Source organism: Oryzias latipes, chromosome 24 (genome assembly GCF_002234675.1).
Source record: "Oryzias latipes chromosome 24, ASM223467v1".
Classification (NCBI taxonomy): Eukaryota; Metazoa; Chordata; class Actinopteri; order Beloniformes; family Adrianichthyidae; genus Oryzias; species Oryzias latipes.
In genome coordinates, this window is record NC_019882.2 from 16,318,716 (window position 1) to 16,343,082 (window position 24,367).

At 36.7% G+C, this 24,367-nt stretch overlaps 1 protein-coding gene across 1 annotated transcript; it reads left to right on the top strand.

Moving 5' to 3' along the window:
• The first annotated feature begins 252 nt into the window (after positions 1-252).
• cd109 (CD109 molecule) lies at positions 253-19,014 on the top strand. The gene is made up of 33 exons (XM_011491907.3): positions 253-343; positions 655-821; positions 911-936; positions 1,209-1,445; positions 1,813-1,938; positions 2,773-2,812; positions 2,911-2,992; positions 3,076-3,169; positions 3,452-3,575; positions 4,815-4,924; positions 5,076-5,330; positions 6,118-6,219; positions 6,560-6,622; positions 6,703-6,876; positions 7,191-7,343; positions 7,927-8,016; positions 8,093-8,159; positions 8,256-8,364; positions 8,803-8,920; positions 9,056-9,169; positions 9,606-9,824; positions 10,195-10,336; positions 12,818-12,994; positions 13,447-13,528; positions 13,609-13,837; positions 14,008-14,182; positions 14,455-14,645; positions 15,303-15,458; positions 16,662-16,727; positions 16,819-16,955; positions 17,594-17,750; positions 17,825-17,927; positions 18,116-19,014. The coding sequence occupies exons 1-33, from the start codon at positions 273-275 to the stop codon at positions 18,307-18,309; spliced, it is 4,350 nt and encodes a 1,449-aa protein (XP_011490209.1). The 5' UTR covers positions 253-272; the 3' UTR covers positions 18,310-19,014.
• The last annotated feature ends 5,353 nt before the right edge of the window (positions 19,015-24,367 follow it).

Genomic DNA, 24,367 nt, shown 5'->3' on the forward strand with positions numbered 1-24,367 from the left:
TTTGAGTGACCAATGCATGCTTTTTTCCTGTTATACCTGTTTTTGTTGTTATATTTTTTGTAAAGATGATCCTCATGTGAGTGGAATACTCATAAAAGCCCTGCCTGTGGGCGATTCCAGTAAAAAAACACCAGTTTTGCATTATGTCACAAAGAATTAATAAGAAAAGAAGGAGAAAAGGAAGGGAGGTTACCTTCTGCAGATATATAAGACCGTCTCAGGCTGCTTCTAGCACCAAGAGTTATTCTCTGAAGAGAGGACCATTAATACAAATGGACCTTTTTAAAGTGTGGGGAGTCTTCTGTTTCATTGCCTTCTCCACGGCTCAGGACCCCACCAACAGGTAAACATGAAGGACTCACCTAGGTAGCCGAATAGCTCATCTGAAATGTTTTTCTTGCTCATTTAAAAATAAAATGTGAAAGTTTAGATCAAATTAAGATTTGATAATGAGAAGAATGACAAGGACGGTTCAGGAGTTGGAGTCTTGTATAACTTAATTTACATAATCTTTAAAGAAGTTTTTGAAGTTTAGGTTACTGCATCTAATTATAATTGGAAGCCATAATACTTTGGTGGCCCAAGATCTTTTTTGAATCATTGAGTTATAACTTTCTCGCTTGTCTTAATATTGTTTCTTGTCTTTTATTATAGACCAGATCCTCCACCTTCATACCTTCTGCTTGCTCCCCGAACCATCCAAGCTAGAGTCCCAACTTGTTTGTCGGTCAGCATTCTGGGAAGAGAGCTGGTCACTGTGTTAGCCCAGATTTTTCATGGCAAACAGCTCGTAGCTACAAACTCTACTACAGTTAAAGGAGGTACATCATCTATCCATTACCAAGAAAGACGACTGTCTTTGAGCTCTGAAATATGATTTTAACATGAGATTCCTGTTTTGTTTTGCAAGGGTCAACCAGGATGCTGACTTTGCCAGTGAGTAATAAAAGGTTTTAATCAATAAATATTTATCTATTTTTTTCCTAATTTTATCTGAACTGTTGCATGCTGTCACTGTGTGAAAAATGGTATGACTCTTTTACATTTCTTGTAGGTATCAAGTTACCGAATGGTCCTTAAAGTTCTGGAAAAACCTTTAAATGAGAAAATTATCTCCTGTAAAATTGAATTGGAAAGGGGTTTTAAAACAGATCAATAACAGCTTACTTTTTGTGTTTTTTAAAAATGGTGCTTTGTTTCTCCTCCAGGTCATTGATGGTGAAGCTGACAACAAATACCCATACGTCCTTGAGGTCAAAGGTTATGTGGGGAAGTCCTTACTGTTTTCAAACTCCACAAACCTGTCCTTTGACCCCAAAGGCTGCACCACCTTCATTCAGACAGACAAACTTAACTACCTGCCAGGGCAAGTGGTAAAGATTAGAGCAGTGTCTATTCTCTACAATGGAAAGCCTGCCAACAGCTCCGTGAACATCACCATCACTGTGAGTCCAACATCACAAATGCTAACATGTACATGTGCAAAAATCCACCCTATACACAACAAGCATATTATCGTATGTTTTTCTTCAACTGATCAATAAACATCAAAATCCAAACTTTTCAAATACTAATTTCATTTACAGCACAAATGTTTTCATGTAAAATTCAGTTTTAGCTTTTAAGATATAGTTTCTTTTTTTATTTGAAATACTGCAAACTGAATTGATCAAGAAGTCATGGTGGGGTAACCGAAACAAAGCACATTTATACAACTTAAAAACAATCAAAGCATTCAAACTATTTTAAACACAGCAAAAAAAGATTATTTTTACGATTATCGTTTTGTTTTCATGTTTTTCTCTTATAAAGGATCCGCGTGGGAACTTTATCAGGCAGTGGCAGAACAAGGAAAGCAACCTGGGGGTTGTTTCCACAGAGTTTGAGTTGTCTGAAAACCCTCCTTTGGGTCAGTGGACGATCTTAACTGAAGTAAAGGTAAGTACTTCACGTCATAGAATAAACAAGGAAGGAAAAGTTTATTGCTCAAAAAGGGATATTTTGAGTTTTTATTAAAACTGAAAACGTTCTTTCAAATGGAAAGCTAAAACCGCAAAAGCAAATATATAAACTTTTATTTATTTTTTATTAAAACAATAAAGCATAACAAATATGTATCTTTCAGTGGGTTCCTGATCCACATCCACCAGTAATGCACGTCAGAAATGGCCCATCTAACCATACACTGACCGAATGTAACACTTCAATTACCCAACCAAGACTAAATCACTTTTTTTTTTTTTGGTGCTTATTGCTTTGAACCGAATCAATGTTTTTAAGAATATGTTTTCTAAATGATCTCTATTTTTTGGTTGAGCAGGCAGTTATGGGGTTTTACGTTCTGTTGCAGCATTTGTTTTAGGTTTTGTTGGGTCCAAAAGCTTTAATTATGTGTTTCAACCTCTTTGGTTTGATTCATTTTTTTCAGTCAATCTGATAAGCTGTTGTGCTGTTTGTGTGCGGTTTTAACTATCATGTTGATAACACTGCTTGCAACGTATTTTCAAACATTTTTAATTGAATAATTTGATTTTTTTGCCGCAAATTTCTGCACCTTCTCGTGTAAAGAAAAAGACTTGGTGAGATTTACAGTCTCAATATTGACCATAGTGAGAAGGACAGCTGTGTGAAATATCATCCCTGAGAATGAATGATATACTTTTTGCACAGCTTCTCCTTCTTTTTCATCAAAGAAATTACCATATAGCAAAACAAAAAAAGTCTCATTTTACTATTAACATTTAATGATTTGATCTTCTCTATTCCCTACAGGGGGCACAAAGTCAAAAGAATTTCTTTGTGGCTCATTATGGTATGCTCTTCTTGTTCAACAACAAATCTGTAAAACTGCTTTGATTTTTTACAGTAAAATTATTTTTTTGTTGTTGTTTTATTTCCTGTTGTTTGCAGTTCTTCCCAGATTTGACGTTTCAATAAAAGCTCCTGATATCCTCTATCGAGGAGATACTTTAAACGGCTGCGTTACAGCAAAGTGAGACTCTTAGTCTGTTATGCTGGCAAACTGATCCCCGTGTCTGTGGATAAAATGTCACATATTTCTTTTGTCGTCATCAGATACTCTTACGGGAAGCCTGTTCAAGGCCAGCTGAACTTGACTTTTATACATCATTTTCCTTTCGCTCAGGAGGTTTACAGTGAAAGCAGAGAGGTGAGCTTCTGCTATGATGAAGAACCAAGTTAGTTTAGAACTAAAGCAGTAACTGCTTTTTTTGTGAAATTTAAATGGAAAACAATTGAAAGCTAAACTTCATTTAGAATCATAAAAGGACAATAAAAAAATACTAGCTCTTTAGAGGTTCAGGCTTTTTATTTTGGTATTTCTTTGGACACTCAGCTAAAAAAACTGTAACTGAGTAAAACTTAAAGTTGACATTTATACATTTCCTAAATCTTTATATTATATTTATATTCCTTTTTCTTCCCTGTTTAGATTAACGGTATGGAAAATTTCACATTTGGCTTTTCCTACTACCACCCAACGTCTTCACAAATGTTCTCCACTGAGAAGATGGAATACCTTATGATTGAAGTTCAAGTTACAGAGGACCTCACAGGTAATTATTATTTTATTTTATCCTCAGATCAAATGACTTGACTTCAAGATATCCAAATCGCTCATAAAGCCACCTGTGGCGGGGGCAGCACTCATTTAATGAATGCAGGACAACTTTTCAAACTACTTTTGAAGTTCCATCTTATCATATAGCATACAAAAATGACAAGAAGAAACTCATCTTTAGGGCTGTGATAAGCACTGCTACTAATACAAAGCAATGCTGAAAGTCCGACATCATGTAAACAATCAGAGAAAGCAGCATCAACACATCCTTCCGTGCTTCATGAGTAACTTGTATTAGTAAATATCAGAGATGGAACGATTCACTTTCCATTTTGGCCATCCACCATGACGTTACCCCAAGGCAATGAGTCATGATAGCGAGTTAGTAGATGGCGTTATACGAGATAACAAATGTTGCTATCTCTTGATGACGAGATGATGAAGATTTTTTTTTAATTTTTATTTCCCCACAATGTGCTGCAGAACAAAGCAGTTTCTCAGAAAAAATGTCAAACACCAGAAGAACTGATCAATTTATAATTGATAGCTTTAATCGTGGTCTAAGATTGTGCTGATGTTGTTGGTCATAAATAACGTTCACACTTTGAGAGGAAGGTTGGCCCAGCTGCAGCTGCGCAGGTGGCTGCAGCTCAGTGGCTGTTGTCCTTTTCATTAGTGGACAGGCCGTCCACAAAACGATGCATGAGAGGTGCAGGCTGGAAGGACTGTGGGACTTGATCCATGAGATTCAGTCGTCTCTTGACCCAGTTGGTTGATCACCAAAGAAAATCCAATTTTTGGTGTTCTTGTGCTAACGAAATATAATAACTCGTTATCTTGAGATAAACACCTTTTTTTTCACGAGATGGTAGATGTCATTAACTCTAGAGAACAAGAGAAAGAGATAGATAATGTTATTACGAGAAAACAGGCAAAAAGAATAAGAGCACAGATGGCTGTTTTCTGCTCCCGTAGAGAACAACTGCCTGTTTTTTTTCCCATTCTGAGTCTGGGTCAGTAGAATTGTTAAGCTGGGAGATGTGTAGTAGACAGTCATCAAGACTTTTCACATGGGGAGAAACATTTAAGGTTCTTACTAATCAAGCTGGTTGATCAAAGAGTGCTGCATCCCCCAAATTAGACCCCAAAATAAGCTGGAAGCAAACAAATGCAAGTTTATGATCTACATTGTATTTTAACATGCTATGCTTTGTAAATTCTTGTCATTTTTCAGGTCTGACTTACAGCGACACAATGAAAGTTTCATTGATAGAACAAAAATACAAAATTGTATTTGAAGACTTTCCCAAAACACTGAAACCCTCTCAAAACTTTACTGCAACGGTGAGAATAATTTAATTTAATTTCCATGTTTGGCTTGTAACTCCACACTACTCACTCATTGGCAAACCAAGAAGGTTTTGCTTGTAAATTCAAAAGCCTGGTTTCAGTTGTTGATTTATAATATCTGTGTTTCTTGTTTTTACCTGACTAGTTAAGATTATTGACATATAATGACCAACCACTTTCACTGGAGGATCAAATGAAGATGGTGGAAGTGTCAGTGGTCCAGATGATGGAAACATGGTGGAACATGGGGATGGAAACTATGGAAGCAAACTCCACAGACCCTTTATATATGCTTCAAGAGGAGGTGCCACCCAAAGACATGCAGTTTCCTGTTCCTGCAGATGGAGTCATACCTTTACACATCGAGGTCATGAAGGGCATTGAAATGCTTATTATTGATGTAAGTGGTTTTTGTTTTTGCCAACATGACAAAAGCCATGCAAAGGATATTACATCAAACTCTATGTCTGGTTGTGCAAAAAAAACAAATTTTATATTTTGTGTCGTATATTTTGTGTTTGCGTTTAAATGCTAATCATACACACTTTTTCTTTATACTTCTTCCTTTTCATGGTCCCTTGAAGCTGTCTGCATTAAAAAAAAAGCTGGTATTACAGCCGAAAGGGAAGTTGCATGGCCCAAATCCAAGTCACACTGAACAAAAATATAAACGCAACGCTTTTGTTTTTGCTCCCATCTTTTATGAGATGAACTTAAAGATATGAAATATTTTTACAAACACAAAATAATTATTATTAGAATTTTTTTTTCAAATATTTGCAACAAAATAGTCTTTTATTGTGACCTTTTTTGTTCAGTATACAAAGAATTAGTCACATTAAACACAAATGTCTTTGCTTTTGTTTTAACATTGCTAAAATAGAAAATACAAGGTTTGGTCAAGAAATTTAGAATTTTATATAAAGTATACTAAATAAAAAAAATAAAAAAGCAAATGTTGACCTCCTCTCAGTAATTTGTTTACTTTTTACATAATTTGCATTTTAAACACTTTTTTTAACCTGTATTGTAGCATAATGTTGCATTAGAAGAAACAACTCATAAAAACTTTTATAAAAGGTGATGATGTTGCATTGACGTCATGATGCCAAAATGCTTTGGCATCATTTTATTTTACATTAATGACTGAATAGATTTGTATTGGTTTCTAATTTCATTGTCTTCAGGTTTCTTTTGATGACTGTCACAAAACTCTCCAGCTCCGTCGAGGTTATGTTTCTCCCAGTAACTCCTTCCTACAGATTCAGAAACCCTCTGAACCAGCACAGGTAAAACAGATGTTTTATTGGTTAATTTATTTGCAGAGGTGTTATTGGCTGAAAGCAGCAAGATTTCATCCAGATGAATGCTTACTATGGCATTTTCTTTCCCTTTCTTTCTTGATTAAACATTTAACATCCAGTTTGTGTTCACAAACCACTGGGCAGTACAGGAAATCCTTTCATAGAACCCATTCATTTATACACAAATTAGTATATCTAGCACTTTTAGAATGTTTACAATACTGCAAAATATATACATAACTGTGAGTTTTCACAACTCTATATATAATATTTTTGTGTTTACATGGCAGTATTGGGGGATTAAAATGTTGTTCTTTTTGTATAGGTGGGGACACCCCTCTGGCTAACTATTAAAAGCAACTTTGACATGGGCGATATTCACTACTTGGTAAGAAACTATTTAGAGGAGACAGAATAATCTCATTTCAAGTTGTTGCCATGCACCGATTCCTTCCAATTTTTCTCCAGATCAAGTCCAGAGGTCAGATTGTTTCTGCTGGGACAACCTCAGCAAATCTGACTCTGATCCCGGAAGGGTCCTGGGCTCCTTCGGCGTGCATCATTGTTTACGGCGTGCAACCTGACGGAGAGGTTATCAATGATGGGATTCATTTGCCTATAGCAAAAGTTTTACAAAACAAGGTAGTGTTATTTTTATGTTCCATTTTTTTACTAAAAATATAAATAAAGAAACATCCAGAGAGATTTTGTAGTTTAGTTTAAGTTTTTTTCTGGTCAGTGTTTTAAAACTAAGTATATTGAAATTCTGTGTAACTGGTTGAAAGCACCTTTTATTATTAATCACAATGAAAGCACAAGATTACGCTAACACATCAGGTAAGTCAAACATTTTCACAGCTAGATTTCCCATGAGACACATGAAAATATCATGATCTTTAATTTTTAGAAAAAAGATTAAACACAATTTCTTAACTGTTTTATTTTTATTTTTTTAGGTTTCTCTAAGCTGGAGCAGCTCTCCTAGGAAACCAGCCGAAGACGTCACCCTGAAAGTCTCGGTGGCAGAACCCGGCTCACTGGTCGGGCTGCTGGTGGTTGATAGAGCCACACAAGGGGCTAACACAGACAATGACATCCATGAGGAGACGGTAATCACAAAACTCTTCAAATTCTATATGTAAGAGAGACGATTCACTCTGCGTGCAATTTAGTCAACCTTTGAAAAGACACAATGCTCACAAATTGGGTAAAAATTAGAAAGTTATGTTAAAAGACTTTCTGGTTACATGTGTGTTTGTGTATGGAAGAACAACAATAGAACATTCACACAAATCTAACCATAGCAAAACAAAAAATTAACCCGAAAGTACATAGAGCAAAGTCAAAAATCTAAAAGACCTGTTCTTTTATGTTCAATTTCTTCTATGATAACATCTGTTGTGGTTTGAATTATCTGCTCTATTAGCCACAAACACCAGGTGCTTCCATATATCCACAGAGGCTACTCCAGCATAATTATCAGCAGAAACAGTGTTCAAGCTACTGTTAGATATCCACACATTTTCTATCACCTGATAGCACACAGGCGTATCCCAGTCTGTGTCTCCAGTATCAGTTCATCATGAACCTAAACACTGTAAACTCTTTTATATTAACTGGGTCAGACCCGTTTGAAACAAAGAGGGGTGACTTTGTGATTGTGAAGTGTAACAGAAGCTGCTGGTTTTACAGGTGCTGCAGGAGATGCTGAAGTTTGATGGTTCAATGAATCATGCCATGCCCAGCATAACACGAATTGGAGATCCTTTGTCTGTTTTTAACGTAAGTCCCCTGCGGAAATAACTTTTTGGCTCTAAAAGATCAGCCTCTAATTTTTTTTTGTGCTTTCTTTGTGCAGACATGTGATCTGGAAGTGATGACAGATGCCAGTTTGCACAATGCCATCTGGCAGTTTTATGAAACATGTAGGTGCTCATAGAGAAACGTAGCTTGTGCAGCTACAGTATCTTTCACCTGCATTGGAATTTCTCAATGGTTGACGTATAACGCTTTTGAAACAGACGGGACTGAAGGGAATGAAGGGAACGAAGGTCCTATGCAGCAAAACCAGGAGCCCCACGAGCGAAAGTACTTTCCAGAAACCTGGATATGGATGGATGTTAACACAGGGTAATCCATCACTGCTGCTCTCCATGCAAGAAAAAGGAAAATAGCAAAAATAATTGCAATATACACAAGAAATGTATATGTACTGTATTTAATTTTGTTGCTTAATCAAACATAACGGTGACAAGAACAACTTAAAAAATCACCAAATTCAGATTCACACACAAGTAATCATCTAAATAAACACAACATAGCCCTTACCTTTTTTAAATCTCATTTTATTTTGCATTCATCCACCATATTTAAGGCTAAAAACAGAAAAAAACAACGAAGCAAATTTAATAATACTGCTTGAAATGAGAGTTTTTGTCTGTAAAATGTGTTTCGTCATATTGAAGTGAAACAAAACAGAAAAAAAATTGCTTGGTTTAAGCTTTTTTCTTTTCTTTTTAGACTTTTCTAAATTAACACTGATGAAGGATTTTTTTTTTATTTTTTCAGAGATTCCCACACAGTTAAGTTACCTCTGACTGTGCCTGACAGCATCACCAGTTGGACAGCCACTGCCTTTGTCATGTCTGAACATCTGGGTCTGGGGATCACAGAGGAACCAGCTACAGTATTTATATCATTTTTTGCAAAAATTGAAATGATCCTCTTTTTTTCTTTTTTATTGACATTCTTTAAATCCTCTCTTTTAAAAAAAAACTTAAAAAAAACTTTTAATTACAGCTTTTTATTTGACTTTCCCCAGCTTACAGTGTTCCAGGACTTCTTTCTGTCCTTGAATCTACCGCCGTATGTCATCAGAGGAGAGGACTTGGTGCTGGAGATCATTTTGTTCAACTACCTCCAACAGGACCAGGAGGTCAGTCTGCTTTGTGTGGAAAATCAACTTTTTCTTTCCAAATTTAGAATTAAGCGGTCAGTTGTGTTGAATCTTATACAACTTTGTAACAAATATTTATTAGAAAAATTTGCCAAAGTTTACAAAAGACTATTTTATTTTATTTTAAATTGTAAGCTAGTGTTACAAATGTACGAATAGTAGCACAATAGAGGTTTTGTGCTAGAGTTGAATGCACTCCATGGGGCTAGCAGGACTTATCCAGTCACAGGTAACTTTATTCTGCGGTCCCATTTATGATTAATCCCATTATGATCTTTAAAGTCAGGAGACTTTTAAAAGACAGACACACACACCTGACCTATTTTTAATTCTTTAGCACACAAAGGATTTCACCAAACGCTCGTCATGTTCTGTTAAACATGATCTGGACAGACTGTGATTTTCTTTTGGTCAGGTCACAGTCATTGTTGCAGAAAGTGAGACCTTCGAGTTCATTTTCCCCGACATCATAGACCTCTCCATGCCCAGTGTTCGTCAGGTTCATGTGGCGAGTGGGGGCGGCACCAACGTCCTTGTTCCCATCAGGCCACTGGTTCTGGGAGAAATTCCCATCTCTGTGAAAGCCACTTCGTTTGAATCCTCCGACTTTATCAGCACAACTGTCCTCGTCAAGGTGATGCGTCAAATGAGTCATAAAAAAATGTTGAATACATTTATTTAAATAAAATGGATCAAACTAAATCTTTAGGAGATAATAAAAATGAGACATAAAGCATACTAGTTTACATACGTAGATGTTAAGCCACATTTGAATTTTGCCTTCTAAACCTTTCTAGTAATGTGTATTTACTAGACAGGAATTCCTAGAATGTCTTTTCAGACTGAGCACATCAAGCGATATCATACAAAGTATGTAAAGAGGTTGGATTCATCCTCATTTGTGGAGGGGGGTCTTGCTGCCATATGGGCTTATTTAAGTAAATACTATTCTGTGAACTTTGAAAATGTTCTTTTAAGACATCTGTCTTACTGAAACCCACCAGGCTGAAGGGCTCGAGCAGACATTCTCCTCCTCCGTGTTGCTGGAGCTTTCTGCCGGACAGATGAACCTTTCTAAAATCGTTGCATTCACCTTTCCACCAGATGTTGTTGTGGGGAGTGAGAGAGCTTCAGTCACTGCCATCGGTATGTAAACACACTGCCTTGCTTTTATTCTGATGGAAATTGCTTGCATACTATTTTGAAAGGTAAAAAAAAAAATGTCAAGCTATTTCCAGTGACGGAAAAATTGACTTTATTGTTTAAAAGCGTACAAACTGGATAAACATACTGTTTGGATGCATCCAAGCATCCAGAGAGATTGTTTTCACATTCCTTAATTGAAAAATGCTGCCAAATCAAGTGGTACTTAAAAAATAAATGCACTGCCGGCAGGTTGACGTTACACTTTCTGGTAGTTTTGGTAATGAAAGGGAGTGAGAATCTAAGATTTTATAAAGGAAAACTGTGCACTCGGGAAAGACCTGAGGTCTACAGCCTTTTTCCTAAAAACATGAGTTCTTAGAGAGACATTAAAAAGAATTACATATGTATTTAATTCAGCTATATTTACATTGAACTCATTTATTTTTTAATTCTTTGGATTTTTTTGTTTTGAGTGAAAAAAGTTGATGTCCAAGAGGAAGTCAGACTGTAGGCTATTGTTACTGTTGCAAAAGGAACGTAACTTCTTTTTAGCTCTTTTTAACCCTGTAAATCCTACTTCATCAAAGAATTGACAGGTTTTTTTGTTTTGGGGAAATCAAGATGTTTTTTAAACCCTTTTATAAAATCCATAGATACAAATTACCAAAACCTTTTTTGTGTGATATAGAAAGTATGTATTATGATACATTTGGGTGATTCAGTTTTTACTCACGTTAGTTTAAGATGCAACAATATTAACTTGAATATTCAGGAGAAAAACACCTTATTTACCCACTGTCTCAAATTTGAGCCACAGAATTTAATGTGGTGTAACTGTTTTATAAAGAATTAATAATCATTCATTAAATTTTGGATTCTTTCAAAACACCACATACTCATTTCAAAAATAGAGGAAAAACAGATGAGCTAGTTCACCATAAATATTTGAAACGAGCAAAACTTTCCTCCCTAAAAGTGTTTAAGATGTCATGGAAGCCGTCATTTGGAAATGAGCAGGAAAAGCTCTTCTACTGCCCCTAGTGGAATGATGATGAACAACTGTGCGGAAACCATCTCACTAAGTTATACACAACACATTGGGTTTTTGAGTAAAGTTTTCAATCAATCAATCAATCAATCAATCAATCAATCAATCAATCAATCAATCAATCAATCAATCAATCAATCAATCAATCTTTATTTATAAAGCACTTTTTATATAAAAGCATAACACAAAGGGCTTTACATTAAAACAAAACAAAATAATATAAAAACAAGCATGAAAATTAAAATAAACAAGCACAAAATTAGAAAAGAATAGGGCCCCCCTCCCCGTACCTACACACAGCCCCCCACTCCTTTCACACATCCCACCCCCTAACTGATGGAGAAAGACAGTGAGAAATGAGACATAGGCTGAGCACAAAAACAAGATGTTGGAAACGCTAATAATTGGAACCTCCCTCTCTGTGAATAGCTGCATAGACAGCCAAATGCAGCATCACAGGCGGGGACCACTCCACCACAGCTAAGCGGGGATGCAGGTTCCGATCTAGAGCTGCAGTGGCTAAACAGCAGCCGACTCAGAGGGAGAGGTCCCAACTGAGGAAGCACCAGAAATAAAAATGAAAATAAAAATAAGAATGAAAAAGTAAACAAAACGATGAAAAGCAATAAACAATAAAACATTGAAAAAAGGTAAAGTACGATGTGTTAAAAGCCTAGTTTAAGTTCATAAAACAAGATAAAATGGATAAATAACTAAATAAATAACAATAAATGAAAAACTAACTAACTAAATAAATAAATACATATAAATGAATAACTAAATAAGTAAAATAAAAGTAGTAAAAAATCAGCTAAAAGTCAGGTTAAAAAGATGGATCTTGAGCCGGATGGTTAGAAGGCCAGTGCCAGAGGATCTCAGGGTCCGCGAGGGTTCATATTTACTGAAACATCTGATAAATGAGAAGGCCCAAGACCGTTAAGACATTTAAAAACTCTCAAAAGTAACTTAAAATCAATCCTGAAGCAAATGGGAAGCCAATGTAGGGATTTTAAAATTGGGGGTGATGTGAGCCCGCCTCCTGGTCTTGGTGAGAACTCATGCAGCAGAGTTCTGGAGAAGCTGAAGGTTCTTCATGTTAGTTTTTGGAAGACCAGCAAGCAGGGCGTTACAGTAATCAATTTTACTCATGATGAAAGCATGCATTAGCATCTCCATATTAGCAAGAGAGAGTAGTGGGCGGACCCTAGCCAGATTTCTAAGATATTGATCGTGGTAATGAAATAGGAGTCTCAGAAATGCCTGTATCAAATATAATAAAAGTGATTATAAGCTAGAGGGTTAAAAACATTTCAAACAGAAAAACCTTCTTGGCCACAGAGGCTAATGACAACTTTGCAAAAACTTTGCTCATTTTAAATGTTTTTATCAGTACTATTTGTTATTGTCTGATTTCTCTTGTTTGATCTGTGGAGGTGACATCCTTGGACCATCCATCAGCGGCCTGGATTCGTTGATTCAGATGCCATATGGCTGCGGCGAGCAGAACATGATCCACTTAGCACCAAACATCTTCATCCTCCAGTATCTGACCTTAACTGGGCAGGATGACCCAGAAATCACAAAGCGAGCCACAGACTACATGATGAGAGGTACGCAAAAACGTTATCATTACTAAATATTGAAAAGAAAAATAACAGGTGATGTGTTTCCATTAACTTTATTTTTTCAATTATATATTGTTTTTGGTCTTTAAAGAAAGACAAAACTATGTCATTAAATAAATAACCCAAATGTGTAAAAACAGCAGAAGCATCCTCAAACTGTGTATTTTGCTGGGTTGTTGCCTGGTTAACGTGATGAAAAAATAAATAAATAAATAAATAAAAACAGCAGGACAAGTAAATTGAGAGCTCAAAAAACTTTTACAATAATTTTCTTTATTTGTTTTTAAAATATATTATCAGTGCAATTTTATCACTAATTAATGTCATTGTAATCATGAGTTGTTTGTGTCACGTTTAATTAAAGCATTTGATTGCATTTGATTAGCTTGGATTGCTGTATTCTAACTCTATTGTCCACCTCTTGCTGTGTGAGTCAGGGTATGAGCAGGAGCTGTCCTTTCAAAGAGCAGATGGGTCCTTCAGTGCTTTTGGAGACAGTGATGCATCTGGAAGTACCTGGTATGCTTCAAGTTGTTGCATGTTCTTTCAAATGTGCTTTGGGACTCTTTTCCAAACACTAAGATATACTGTCTTCCCAGGCTCTCTGCTTTCGTGCTGAAGTGCTTCCTTCAGGCACAGAAATTCATCGTCATTGACAGCAATGTGCTCCTCCGTGTGGCGTCCTGGATCTCAGCCCAGCAGGGGGCTGATGGCAGGTTTGAAGAACCTGGCAGGGTGATCCACACTGAGCTTCAGGGAGGGCTTGATGGGTCCGTTTCCCTCACGGCTTACGTCCTCATTGCTTTGCTGGAGGCTGATGCCATCAGGGTGAGAGCAGAAAGGCACATTGCAGAGAATTTTCAAGAGAAAGATGCCAAAACCTTTCCTTGTTTTAGTTGATCCAAAAAATGGAAAGTCTAAGCAAGCAAGCATAGAAGAAAAAGCTAAAGCATATATTTATTCCACTGTGATCCCTTAAACCCATCTTCATTCGTTAGACTCGGTATGCAAATGAGGTGTCTTCAGCCCTGATGTACCTGGAGACGCGTGTGGCCATGGGCGGCGTGCCCAGCAACTACAGCCTCAGTCTGGTTACCTATGCTCTGGCTCTGGCAGGTAGCTCCACATCAGAGAATACACTCGCTGATCTGATTGAAAAAACTACTATAAAAGGTGAGACAATTGTTAACGGGATTTAAAGTGTTGATGCAGTTTAGTATAAATGAAGTTTTTTTAAGTTTTTACCTTGATTCTGTGAACTTCTGAGACATTTTTCTTCTAAAGAATGGAGGAGTAGACCCACTTTTGACTTCCTGTTTTATTTTGTAGAATACAAGTCATTTTAGTTTGAGCTAAGCTGGCTCCAGCATCCCTGTGACCCTGAAAGGAATACAACGGGTAATCAAGATGAATAAATAGAAATTATTTCTGCTCTCCTTGTTTAGATGGTTGGCCAATGTGGTCATCACCAAATGCAAGTCTGTCACCATCCTGGCAGCCTACCTCTGCAGACATTGAGACAATGTCCTATTTGCTACTGTCCCTGCACAAGCTGAACCACATTCCAGATGGTTTAGAACTCATGAAGGCGCTGAGCCAGCAGAGGAATTCCATGGGGGGTTACGGAAGTACCCAGGTCAGATCTTCAAAGTTTACCCAAATCTTTTTTTAAATCAAACACTTGAATCCATACCACAACAGTATTTTAGCCTTTGTTCATAGCTGAAGCTTAACCCTTGTGCTATCCTATGACCCCCACCCTTACATTGACGTGTTCTCCCTACCATGACAAAGGTGGATAAAGGTGAAGAGGATTTCATGTAATCCATGGACACCAGTGAAGATCACAAATCATTGAAGAAAAAAGGTTCAGAGGACTGTCTAGTGGGTCTAGATGACACAACTCCCAATTTCAAAGTGCCTAGGATAGCACAAGGGTTAAAATGAAAAAGAAACAGTGTTTTATTTTTCCGCAAATGTAAGGCTAAAAGAGAATTTCCCAGTTGTTATTAAATCATCACCTGTCTAAGTGTTATTAAATAAATGTTAACAACTCAACGTGCTCATCTGTGCACAAACTTGCATGGAAAATGACAAACAGGAAACTACATCAGTTGCTCCAAGGCTTTGTTTGGCAAAGGTTTCCTCCAAAACAGATGTAAACACTGAGAACTGAGCTTACATACAGCTGTAAACAGGAAGTCAGCAGCAAATATCAAAGCAGCAATCCATCACTGACAGCCCTCATTAGAAACACAGCCCTCCTGAATCAGACGGTTCTTCTTTCTCGCAGGACACAATTGTGGCTCTGCAAGCCTTGTCTACCTTTGCTGCTGCCGTGGGATCTTATCCCTCTGATCTGAACATCAAAGTGACCAGCATCAACTCGGGCAGGGGCACCACCTTCCACATCAACCAAGAAAACTACCTGGTCCATCAGATGCAGCAGGTATGGGAATTCAGAGTTGAATTAATCAGAAGCAGCATTTGGGAGATTATCCATATAATCCTGCTGGCATGACTCCGAGATATGCTGCTGATAATGATCGTCAACCATAAAAAGTTCATTCAGTGGTAAGACAAATAAATGATTTTCAGGGGTCAGGGGTGTTCATTCTTTTTACAAAGAGGGCCAAATGTGAAAGAGTGAAATGTGAGATTGGCCTGCATTCTTTGAACATTTATAATAGAATTAAATGCAAATAAACTATTTAATGACAATTTTATTGCAATGGGATACTTTTCATTTCTTCAAATAAAACAGATATATGTTTAAATAAATACAAAAAGATGTGAACGTCTGATTTGAGGACAAGAACTAAATTATAGAAATAGTCTGTAAATAAACCTTTTGTCAACATTAAGTCTGGGTTCATATGAAATGTTACATATTATTCATTATAAAATTGTATATGTAAACTTCTAAATTGAAATAATGTGAAATAGAAATTACACAAAAAGTTATTTCATTCAGAAGTATAAATCACTGTGGTTTTTAGTCAAAGAAAACAAATTAATCTGTTCCTCTTGTTTGGCCCCTAAGCCACTGAAGGTCAAGTAGGCTGCATGTTGCCGCCACAGCTTTTTACAACGACCCCAAGCATAATTTAGGCAATCACAATCAACAAATCGTGCTCACAGAAAGTCCCAGGGCCCACATATTATTGATTTTTATATTAGGAGCCTGCAAGCCAGTTGAAATTTAAACACAGGCCGCATTTGGCCCATGGGCCGGACTTTGGTCATGCCTGACTCACGCTTTAGCAACAACTGCCTTAATGGGTGGATATGGGCTGTCTGCAGACAAAAAATGGGCCAACCTGTACGGGGCACAGAGGTGGCCCACATTGAGATCACAGACCACTCTTTGAGCCTGTAGAGTGAAACTGTTTTAAGCATATTTTTTCTATGTATGCTGCGAGCGACAGGTTGTAGGCAACATGTAAACAACATGCAAGGGTAAAGTAGGTGAGACATAGGCATCTGTACAAGTGCGTGTAACTCAGACTTTAGTTGCATTCACTTACTAAGGATTTTAATTCAAATTTAAAAGATAATTCAAAAGTATTTCCTATCACAGCCATAAACTGAATTACTGCTCATCCAAAACCATCTCAGTACTTTATTAAAAAAACCCGATATGTGTTTTTAGATTGAGCCAGAACAGGAGCTAAACCTTGAGGTGACAGCAGAAGGTCATGGACTTGCTTTGCTTCAGGTACCAGTGAAGAGATAAAAAATAAAAATTATTGTAATAGTTGGTGTTTGTCACTACTAACAAAATTGTGTTTTTTTATCATTTCCTACAGCTAAATGTGTTTTACAACATCAAGAATGAGAAGCTGATGAGACAGAGACGAGATGCGGACAGTCACGAAGCTTTTACTATGTACATTGAGCTGTCAGACATAAACGTGGACTTGGCACAGCTGTCTATCTGCAGCAGGTGAGGAGGTCATGTGACCACAGGGTTTTGAGTAGCATTCGCAAGCAATGAGAAGCAGATTGTGACAGCTAAAGATAAGGAAAGCTGACAATGTCATAGCAAAAGATTCTTAATAGGTGAAAACTGCAACTTTAGAGATAAAATAAAATTGTTTTATTCACCTTTAAGGTACAGTTTACATAAGACTCTTTACTACTTTCTAGTAGGGATGTACAGATATAGCTATGTATTGAGAAATAGATCTGGTTAACAGCAGAATTGGTTTAAAACCTTGGATACAAACAAGATTATGTTTAAAAAAAAAAGGTATCAAATTCGGCAATGAAGTAAACAATTGATTTCTGTCAAACTTTGTCAGTTTCTCTTCCTGTTGTGTTTCTACTGTCTTTGTCTTTTTATGAAAATGTGATACAAAGAGCAACAAATCACAAACTTGGGTCAACCAAGTCAGTTCAGATACTATTGACTGAAGGTGAACCACAGCAATGAATTATGTGCACTAAGCATATTATAACTTTTGCGTATTAATACATAACAATTATAAATGAATAAATAAATAAAAACAAAATTGGAAATAATTTCAGATGAAATAATTTTAGACGAAGATTTTGTTCAAATAGATAATTTCCAATCTGCAGTCTGTCTGCCGGAGTGGGCCTGAACGCCACAGGGATGGCCATCATGGAGGTGGGCCTCCTGAGCGGCTTCCTTCTGCAAGAACCCGGGGTCTCCTTAAATGACGTTGTAAAAAAGGTGGAGGTGCAGCCTGGAAAAGTCATCGTGTATCTGGACTCTGTAAGCTCCACTCCAATACACAAACGCTACTCTGAGCTAATTCAGACTAACGGATAATCTGCAAACATCTTTAGGTGACAACAGAGGAGATGTGTCTGTTGATTCCTCTGATGGTGGAGTATAAAGTTGCTAAAGTCCAAGAAGTAGCTGTTATCCTCTATGATTATTATGAACCACGTGAGTCTTAATGTCATTTTATCTCCTCTCTATTCATGTATTTGTCAACAAAAATGAACATATCTACAAAAAAAATCCTCAATTTATAACTATTTACAATCTATAGCATGGATAGAAAACAAAATGTATGCAAAATGGAGAATTGCAAAACAAGGCTTTTTTCATTGTTTTAACTTCTTGTCCTGCAGGGCGAAGGACTGAAAGGATGTACACCTCAGATTGGAGGAACACCATGTCGACCTGCTCCTTCTGTGGAGACGACTGCAGTCAGTGTCAAGCAAACGACAATGACATCACCGTATTGTCCCATGGCAGTCGTCTTCTCTCATTGATCTGTTTTCCACTTATTCCAGTCCTGCTGTTTATCCTTGTTATTATGTAAATGTAATGATTAGCACATTTTAGTTTTTGATCCATATTCCAATAAGCTAAAAGCTGTTTATTGTAGTGTTTCTAACATGATACAATAAACATTTATATAGTCGTCTTCTGTGGAACTAATACCTGCTTTGGAGAATCAGAACTACCATTTTGATTAAGGCGTCTTTTTGTAGCAATTTGCTAATTTAAAGTCCTAAACCTGTAAGAAAAGACAAAGTAATGGCAGCATGAATCATCCATTCAGCAATGTTGCTTAGTATTGCTTGGTATCTGTTTCTTTAGCCACACGTTATAATTTCTTGTACAAAAACATAAATGCCTGATGGATAACACAGCCCGGTTACAAATAGACTGAAGCTACTTTTTTGTGTTGATGGAAGCAAATGTTGATGTTCACAAGTGACCCAGACATAAACTCCAAGTTGAAAAGTAAATTCCTTACTTTGAAACAGCACACAGCTAAGTGCATGAACCTGATAAATAACTACATTTCAAACTGCAAAATTAAAGGGTGTTTAAACTTTGAAGTCTGCTTTAAGGCAGCTACAGTGCTGTGACATGTGGACTTATGAAGTATGCGGGAGCCAAATCTTTAGCCTCTGGCTTTTTCCAGCTTGATTCTAGTCGACCTGTTTGTAGAACAGTCCGCACATGCCACAGGTGAAGCTGAAATTCTTAAGCATTTGCAAAACCATCTGCCAAAAAATAAAAAATAAATCCTAGTCTGTTGAACAGAGTTCATTCTTATGGTTTAGCTAGTTAGGAACCATGAAGTCACTTTATAATTTACTTCTTACAACGGTCATTCATGCTTCTTTGTATTGTTACTGAAATGTGATTGTAGATCCCGTTGATACATGATAACCTGCAAATAGAAACCACGTCCTGTCTTCTCCTGTAACTTCACAAGCTAGTCAGCAAATAACTGTAAAAGAAAGAGAGTACTTTCCAACTCTTTCCAGTCTACTTCTCCTGTTCCATCGTATGAGCCAACTTTATTACAAATGCAACTTTTTCAGTTTACACCCAAGTAGTTTTAAACAAATTAACGCAAGACAAAGATGGGATACCAATTAGTTTACAGGTGATAAACAAAAAATAAGATTAATTGTCAATAATCTTCAGCCTACGTGAGGCTGTAAAGAAACCAATCTGAATTTTTGATGTGCAAACATAAATCAATTTTGAAGAGGTTAAATTTCCTGAATTTTTGCAGGAATGCTCGAAGGAAGAAAACAAAAGAAATGCCGAGAGTGCCTGGAATGATGGTGCATAATGTTACATCAAAAAAGAATAATGTTGTGCATTAAATAGAGGCTTATACAAAAGTATAACTATTAATATTATTGATAAAATTAGTTAAAATAAAATCTGAATGTTGACACAAAAGATAAAGAATAATGTAGATTTGGTTTAATTGATGGTTTTCGAAATTCGGCTATTAGTCAGATACAGAAATTAATGAGCAAATACAACAACATTTCCATTTCTTTAATTCTGTCATTTCTGTATTTTCAAAAAATAAAACAAAAACTGTCATTAAACAAAAGGTTTAGCCTGAAAATTATTGAGTAAATGTGACTTTACTGCATTGTAAAATTTGGATTAGTAGATGCAAACCGCTTTGCTGGGGCAACTCACTCATTATATATCATCAAGACAATATATCAGATCCTGACAAGCAGTAAACAAGCCTACAGAGGCTAAATATTTCTTCCAAACACTCCCCTTTCATTGCTTCACTGTCTCTGCTCCACATGTTTAGTCAGCTCATGCTCTGCAGAGCCCCTCGTTTTGACATCAAACGGCGAGGGGCTAGCAGAGCCGTGCAGGGCTGAAGCCAGCATATCACAGAAAGCTCTTTGGACAAAGCAGACGGGTCATTTGACTTAGCAGCTGCAGATGGAAGCAGAGATGTTTGCATTAGAAGAAAATGTGACAATAAGCTGACAAGCCTGTCAAGGGGTGCCTGTTCCCAATCCGAAAAATCAGCCAATGTATTTGGTAACAGTCAGAATAATTTAACACAGAGCTGCCTGAAAAATGAATCAATTTTTCTATACTCTGGAAAAAAAAAGTGTGTGCCAGGGTGCAAATTTATGTTGTGGGTGCAAATTTATGTTGTTAAACAATTGCATTTATCTATTTTAAATGTATAACCCGAAGTATGAAAAAAAATCAATTTGCAGTAAATTTGTGATTCAGTTTCCATTGTGTAGCAAAACTATTCTGCTGTAGCAGACCGAAGGTGACCAAAACAACTGGTTCTGGGGGGGTTTGTTCAGTTGTTTTACTCATCTAGTTGTTTCTTGTGTAACTACGTTATGACTTTCTGCATTGGTGACACTGTTTAACACCATTAACCCTTTTGCTATCTTAGATGACCCCACCCTTACATTGACGTGTTCTCCCTACCATGACAAAGGTGGATAAAGGTGGAAAGATTTCATGTAATCCATGGACACCAGTGAAGATCACAAATCATTGAAGAAAAAAGGTTCAGTGCACTGTCTAGTGGGTCTAGATGACCTAACTCCCAATGTTAAAGTGCCTAGGATAGCACAAGGGTTACGCATAAATTACAAAGTATCTTTCACAGTAATACTCCAAAAAGCGGCTAATTATGCTGCAAAAACAGCAAAATTAAAGTTGTCAGAAACATTCTTTAAAAAGTTCCTATTTTAAATGCTACATAAGAAAATGTTTGCTTTGAGTGAGGAGTTGCAGGAAATGAATTTGACAGTAGATAGTTAATGCTTCATTGAAAGTAAAAACAAAAATGTGTGGGAAAACCTAGTAAGTAGGATTCTCTGCTGCAGTTGTTTATGAAGTGAGGAAAGCATTTTAGCAATTAGTTGGATGAATGGTAGCTCTTAAGAATTCTTTACAAAGATGCAAATTGTCAAAAGAACTTTTTAGGTAAAACCCAGATTGTGGGATTTCCCATAAAAGAAATGGTAATATGGTCCTGTTCCTTTTCTTCGATCAACCAGTAGATGTCAGACTTGCTTCACAGAAAAACTAAACCAGCAACCTTGTTTGAACTCAACTGAACAGCAACTTTCCATGACACATTCATAACAACTGGAAACTTTTTATAGAGGTTTTCACGTACACTGTGCAAGTGGAGACTGTGTGACCCTCTTAAGCTGCCCCTGTTATTGGGAAGCAGATGTGCATTGAAGCAAATGCTGCAGACCAGTGAGGATAAATATGAATCCCATGGAAGTTACACACAAGCAGACACATCCGATGATTGATTGAGCATGTTGCTGCCACTGTCAAACTAAAGAGGGTATCAGTTTTTGAACAAAAACGCGTTGAGTGCTTTATCCAGAGAACAATTATATTTTAAAAAATGGGCAAAGTCCAGCTACAGTAATTTAGATGGGATCTCCCTCATTACGAGCCAATCGGATTCTGCATTGAGTCTCAGAGCGGTTTACCAGACTGTATTTCCTGGAAAAAATGACTGTCATGAGGTCTGCAATTGGATGTTGAGCTTACATCAAGTTGCTACTTTTTACAGGCTGGTTTTCAGTCCGAATGCAGTCTCAGCTTAGTAACATTCATAAGGCGGAGCTCTTCAAAGTGGCCCCCAGAGAGGATGAGGTCAAATCTCAGAAACTTATTTCACAAGCCAGAAAGCCTCTTTATGCAGACAAGGATGGCGGCACAGGCTCAAATTTTCTCTGCTTGTAACAGTCCTGTCTTCACACACTTCAGCTGTGTTTCTACCTCAAGAGCAGATTTTATGCTGCAAATGTTTTTGCTCATTCAGGGCAGTGCAGTCTGGTGGGAAGGCTGTGCTGATTCTCTGTGAGCCTTTTCATTGGAAATGATGGTTTGTCAAAAATTTATGAGGGAAAAACATCTATGTCCATTTGAGTGCAGGCCCATAGCCAACTCTGTCTTTATAGATAGTTTGAAGGAGAACTCTATACAATGATGAGGAGGAGCTGCTCTTATATTTTTAGTACTTTCAGGTATTTTAATAACCTCATATCACAGAGTTTTATTGTCCTAAACTCAAACTACTCAGTTGACTCCAGCAGGCAATTTTTCAAATTTTCTTCCAAAATATGATTTAATTCCAAATAAAATTGGAGAGGGTTTGTAAAACAGCATTGAAAGATATCCTGAAATGAAATGATCTAAGTGTGAAAAGGAAGTGGTTTTCAAATCCAGAACAATAGAAGATAGAATTAAAGTTACTCAAGAGATCCAATTTAATCTCCAACTCATTCCAAAAAAAGGAATGACATTAAAATCCATCTTAATGTTGAGATATTTAAACTCTAAAATGCAGCAGACTGCCATTGAATATGGTTCACCAGTTTGCAATTTCAATCTCAAACTGATTTGAAACCATTAACACAGCCCATACCGGCCACTTTACCAGGCAAGCTTGTCTAACTTGTTTTTGGCAAATAAAAAAAAAAAGAAGATATTTTACAAAAAATCTGGGATATTGTGCATTTGCACCCTTAAAATAAAGTTAACCGTTTTTGTTCACAATGCTATTGCAGTATTGTCACAACAGCAAAACGTCCTCACTATTTAAAACAATTTTCCAGTGCAATGTTGATCTTGACTTAAACCTGAACCATAAGTTGCAGACACTTTATGCATGAACACCCATTGCAGGGATGTGCAAGCTAATAAACTTGTGCTGACTGAAGTTCTACAATAACACAATAAGATAAACAATATTTTAGAAAGTATACTCTATCTTATGTTGACTAAAAATTCATAAAAACATTGAAAATTATTACATTATTCATAATGTACAGTATCATCAAAGATCCTCAGTAAGATGTAGGTACATGAGAACACCAAAGCCATTGTGAAGCATGGAAACATCATGCTTTGGGGTTGCTTTTCTACAAAGGGAACTGATCTGTAATAAGGAAAGGATGAATAGGTCCGTGTATGGTGAGATTCTGGGCAGATACCCCCTTCCATCCATGAAGGATGAAACTTTTCTGGATCTTCCAGAATGATAAGGACCCCAAACAGATTAGCCGAGCATCGAAGGAGTGACTGTGTAAAAAGTATTTCAAGGTTCTGGAGTGGCCTCACCAATCTTTGGAGCTCAATCTAATGGAGAATCTGTGGAGGGAATTGAAAGTTTGTGTTGTAATATGTAATACCCACAAAACATCAGAGCTCTTGAGAAGATCTGCATAGAGGAATAAGTCAAAATAGCAGTGTCTTTAAACTTAGTAAAGGTTTCAGGAAATATTTAACCTCTGTCGCTGACAAACAGTTAAAAAACAAAGTGCTGAGGTGAACTTTTGTTATTGACTAAACACGTATGTTCACATTTTTATGCACATAACTTCTTTATAAATCATAAAATGTGATTTTCTGTTATTTTTTTGACATTCTGTCTCTCATAGCTTTTAAGAGGAACATCTTTGAAAGGCCTGCTACTGGTCGATATGTAAGAGGACAGTATCTCTAACAGAAATGTTAAAGGTTTCACTGCAAACAATCAAAAACTAATGTGTGTAAATAAAGTAAGTAAATTAATAGGATTTTCTTCTTAGAATTAAAATGAATTCACATACTATGACGTTTTCTAAATAGTCTTCTGAAGACCTTGTGAGTGAGATGATTACAATGAAACCTATGAAGCAGTCAGATTTACAGCAACACTAATTGTAAGTGGTTTGGAAAACGTTTCATAAACTAAAGAACAAATGTCAATTTGAAACAGATTTGAAAAAACAATTTTTTTCAGGACTGGAACCTGCTTGAAAACAAAACTGGACTGCATTTGTACCATTGTGAGTTTGGCTGTAAAGAACAAAAATGTCAAACACTTCATCCTTCATCTTTGCTTCTTGACTTGTAAATACAGTTAAAAGCCAATAAATCAGAGGTGGAGACAGAACAGACTGCTGTCAAGTTCTCCAAAGAAATTAGATAATGGATGCAGGACGTATAAACATCAGCTGCATTCCAATGTTGAAGCTCTAACAGTTTGAAATGCTTGAGTTGATTTATAATTCAAGATGAATAACTGCATTACAGTAACACAACCTGCAACATTC